Source organism: Sardina pilchardus, chromosome 13 (assembly GCF_963854185.1).
Source record: "Sardina pilchardus chromosome 13, fSarPil1.1, whole genome shotgun sequence".
NCBI lineage: Eukaryota > Metazoa > Chordata > Actinopteri > Clupeiformes > Clupeidae > Sardina > Sardina pilchardus.
The window spans coordinates 21,260,392-21,265,391 of record NC_085006.1 but is presented as its reverse complement, the minus strand read 5'-3'; the positions used below and the strand labels follow the sequence as shown (position 1 = coordinate 21,265,391).

Sequence of the window (5,000 nt, the reverse complement as noted above, 5' to 3'; positions counted from 1 at the left end):
GCGTGCGTGCGTGCGTGCGTGCGTGTGTACGTGCGTGGTTGTGTCTGCCTAAGGATGTCGGGAGGGAACATATGGACCAAACTGCAGGCGAAGGTGTCGATGTACCAATGGAGGGCGCTGTGACTTCAAGACGGGGAGTTGTGAGTGCAAGCCGGGATTCCTTGGAGCCAACTGCAGTAGATGTGAGTAAACTAACTATCTGACAATATGTATGTATCTATATGTGTATGTGTGTATGTACAGTATGTATGTGTGTATGTAGGCATGTATGTGTGTGTATGTATGCATTTATGTTTGTGTGTGTGTGTGTGTATGTATGTATATACTGTATGTATGCATGTGTGTGTAATGTATGTACAGTATGTATGTATGTATGTATGTATGTACCCTTTATGTAATATGTGGACACTGGACAGTAATTTGTATGTCTGTATGAATTTATTTATGTGTGTGTTTTTTTATCTTGACTTTGAGTCTGTAAATAAAATGATACAGTATATACATACCTACTCGACTAGGGAAGAGCTTGAGATTTTGCAGAGATTTTGAAGAGACTAAATTATCTAATATTGCTATTGTTTGTATTGCAGTAGCTTGACTGTTGTGGTTTTGGAAATGGCATTTGAAATGACTGAACATTTTCAAGATGTATGGGGAGAAAAACTATGAACTGAAGGTACCTTGACAAATGGATCACATTCTCCTGTCCATTTGTCTTCCCCAGCTTGTCCAGCTGGCTATTATGGGAAGGATTGTGCAATGTCCTGCTTGTGTGGAGAGGGTGGACAGTGCCATCCGGTGACTGGGAGGTGCAACTGCGCCTCTGGACGGACAGGACAGTCCTGCCAGGAAGGTGAGCTGCTGGCACTGAACTCTGTCTCTCTCTCTCTCTCTCTCTCTCTCTCTCTCTCTCTCTCTGCTCTCTCTCTCTCTCAAATTCAAACTTGCTTTATTATAATAAAATAACTAGAAAAGCACTCGGAGAGCGCAGACCGTCAGACCGTCATTGTCATACATTTGGACCTAAACTATTCAGATCGCCACCACGTGGCCATACCATGCCATTGCACCACTAAGCTAAATACATAAACGCCGACGGAGGTATATGTTTTCACCGGGGACCGGCGTTTGTTTGTCTGTCTGTTTGTCTGTCTGTCTGTCTGTTTGTTAGCAAGATAACTCAAAAAGTGAGTGGATTTTGATGAGATTTTCAGGGAAGGTCGGACATGACCCAAGGAAGAAACGATTACATTTTGAGAGTGATCCGTAATTCCTGAGGCGTTTATGTATTTAGCTTAGTGGTGTAATGGTCTGCTTTTCTAGTTTCATTGATGTCACAATCTTGAAAGTGCTATTTGGAAGTTGAGGAAGAATGTCGGTCTCACAATCTCATACTTTTCACAGTGTAGGAAGTGCTCCTGTCTCAACCATCTCTGTCTGACAGTGACCAAATTCTTTGTTCTCTTGGCAGTTTCTCTCTCTTTCTCTCTCTCCCTCTCTCTCTCTCTCTTTCTCAATGTCTCTCAGTCTCTCTCTGTCTCTCTCTTTCTGTCTCTCTCTATCTCTTTCTCAATGTCTCTGTCTCTCTCTGTCTCTGTCTCTCTATCTCTCTCCTGTCCTCTGCCGTTCTAACTCTCTCTTTGTTTTCTCCATCCACCATGTTTGTTACCACCATTTCTCTGTCCCATAACAGCTCTCCTCTCTTCTCTTCTCGTCCCTCTTTAGCACTGTTAGTGTTAGCGTTCTTAGCACTATAGCATTAGCGGTCTTAGCGCTGTTAGCGCTAGCGTTCTAAGCACTATTAGCGTTAGCACTATTAGCGTTTCCTGCTCTCACTCAATTGTGTTCCAATCTCTCACGGTTACCTCCGCCTAGGAGGTTATGTTTTCATCGGGTTTGTTTGTATGTTTGTTTGTATGTTTGTCTGTTAGCAAGATAGCTCAAAAAGTTATGGATGGATTTCGATGAAATTTCAGGAAAGGTCTGAAATGACCCAAGGAAGAAGCCATTGAATTTTGGGAGGGATCCGGATCACCGTGAATCCAGGAGGCGATTATGTTTTCGCTTGGCGGAGGTCTCCACTCTTGGAGTGCTTTTCTAGTTTGTTATTGTGTTTATGAGCTCATTGCTACTGTTTCATGGACGCTAGGGCTGCTGATTTGTGTATTTTCATCCATGGAGGGTTTTTTTTTTAGATGTAATTACATTCTTTCATTTGCATTAACTTGTTTGCCATCATTAACTTGATTTCGAAGGGAAACACACACACACATGCACGTGCATGCCGTGCGCCTGCACACACACACACACACACACACACACACACACGCGCCATACACACATGCACATGCACACACATACTGTACACACACACACACACACACACACACACACACACATGCCACACACACATGCACATGTACACACATACACACACACCACACCACACCACACACATGCACACACACAGACACACACATGCACACTGTGAGTGATGTCTTCATATCGTCGCACACACATATAGACACATATAGTGAGCCTGTGACTACATCTGCTAACGCTAACTCCTAAGTGTCTGGTTTTCCAGAATGCCCCCCCCCCCACCCCCGGCTCATCTGTTTTAAAATAAACCCTTCGTTTTGCTGTGGCCACCGGCTGGCAACCAATCAGAGCGGCTGGCATCAGCCCGACCAACCAGGCGCTCTCGCAGCACGTCTCTTAAATAAACAGCCCCCAAATGTCTCCATTATCACAATTAGCATGGGACTTTTCAACACACAGAAACACACACACACACACACACACACGCACAGATAAAGACACATGCACGTATATTAATAGACAGTCAGCCACCCCACCCAGCACTCACACACTCACACACTCTCACACACACATGGACACATGTAGATACACACACCCGAAAAGCATTTATCATGCTAAGACACTGCCACACACTGAATACCCTGTCACTCCACCTCTATGTAAGTAATACTCCACCATCTAAATAATGTGGCTCATAATACACACACATACAGTACAAACGCACGCACACACACACACACACACACACACACACACTCATGCACATACTTACACACAAGTTTATTTAGGCCCCCATATCATTAGTGAGTAGTGGTCTGATCTGGCAGCACCATAAAAGAATAATCATGTTTCTCTGGGTAATTTAGTGTGTGTGTATGTGTATGTGTGTGTGTGTGCATCTGTGTGTGTGTGTGTGTGTGTGTGTGTGTGTGTGTGTGTGTGTGTGTGTGTGTGTGTATGTGTGTGTTCGCGCACACAGAGGGATCGGTCTCTTTGATTCCCCGCTTTGTTTATGTGTTCCTCCGCCAGTCCCATCGACACGGAACACAGCATCGCTGCTACTTAATCTCCACCACAAACATCTCACATGTAGACCAGGCCACGTAAGCTAGAGGAGAACGCACGTGTTCATACACACACACACACTCACACACACACACACACACACACACACACACACACACACAGTTGGATGCGGAGATAAATCTCCACACACATTGTATGCACACAGGTCTATTGCCACTCACACAGACACATGATTTCATACAGACAAGCATACACACAGATACACACACACACACACACACACACACACACACACACACACACACACACACATACGCTCTCAGTGACAGTGAGACGGTGAAATGGAAGAGAAATCCAGAGAGACGGCCCTTGGAAGTTTGTTCTCTTGGAACGATTCCTTAAAGAGCGATATCAGGAACTTGATCCGCGCTCCCGTTCTCCCATGGAACCGGAGCGGAACATCTCTCCGCCACCCCTGTTGGGGGAACCCAGAATATTCTCTGTCTAAATATTGTGATTACATGGGAAGAAGAGGAGGATTAAAGGAAATAGAGAGAGAGAGAGAGAGAGAGAAGAGAGAGGGAGAGAGGGAGAGGGAGAGAGAGGGTGGGAGAGAGTGAGAGATAGAGAGAGAGGGAGAGAAAGAGGAGGGGAGAGAGAGAGGGGAATAGAAGAGAGAGAGAGAGGAGTAGAAGAGAGGGAGAGGGGGAAAAGAGAGAGAGAGAGAGAGAGGAATACAGTAGAAGAGAGAGGGAGAGAATGGGCATGGTGTCTGTGTTACTGTTGACTTTCCCTGCTGGAGCAATCAGGCCTGGTGTCTTTCCACATTGGAGGAGCGAGAGAGGAATTAGAATGGGGATTTGATTGGCATGAGTCAGAGTGGGAAAAAGAGAGAGGGAGCATGACGGAGGAGTGGAAAGGGTGATTAGAGGAGAAGAAGAGAGAGGGAGGCAGGGAAGGATGGAGGTGGAGGGGTGGAAAGAGATGAGAAGAGAGGTGGAAGGGCCTAGAGAAGACTGGACTAGAGGAATGTGTGTGTGTGTGTGTGTGTGTGTGTGTGTGTGTGTGTGTACCGGTAGTACATTTGCATGCACTATTTTCTTATTAAGTTAGATTATATTGGGTCATTTATTGATATTGTGAATAATGCAGAAAACCTATGACTTACAGTTTAATTTAGTAGTGCAATGTGTGTGTGTGTGTGTGTGTGTGTGTGTGTGTGTGTGTGTGTGTGTGTGTGTGTGTGTGTGTGTGTGTGTGTGTGTGTGTGTGTGTGTGTGTGTATACAGTTTGTCCCACAGGTCGGTACGGGCTGCACTGCCGCGGTGTGTGTGACTGTGTGAATGGAGGTGTGTGTGATGCGGCAGACGGGAGCTGCAGGTGTAACCTCGGCTGGACAGGCACTCGCTGTGAGACAGGTACAGTACGTCACTGCACCTCCCACCACAGAGGTCAAAAGGTCAAAGTTCATACTAGTCCCTCCACATACCAACCAATAATAGAACTCTTCTCACCCAGGGTCAGAGACTAAAGAGACTAATAGTAATAATACAAATGAATACCGTCATTTCCCAACTATTAGCCACGGATTATAAATTGATTTTGCACAATTTCTATGAAGTTAATACACAAGGGCAGTAAATATGCTATTT

General features: G+C 45.4%; 1 protein-coding gene across 1 annotated transcript in view; it reads left to right on the top strand.

Annotated features, from left to right (window-relative positions):
* Window positions 1–5,000, top strand: part of megf6 (multiple EGF like domains 6) — a 67,237-nt gene that overhangs the window by 54,733 nt on the left and 7,504 nt on the right. The window contains 3 exon segments of the mRNA XM_062551950.1: window positions 54–182; window positions 725–853; window positions 4,638–4,766. Coding sequence (XP_062407934.1) covers window positions 54–182; window positions 725–853; window positions 4,638–4,766 — 387 coding nt within the window.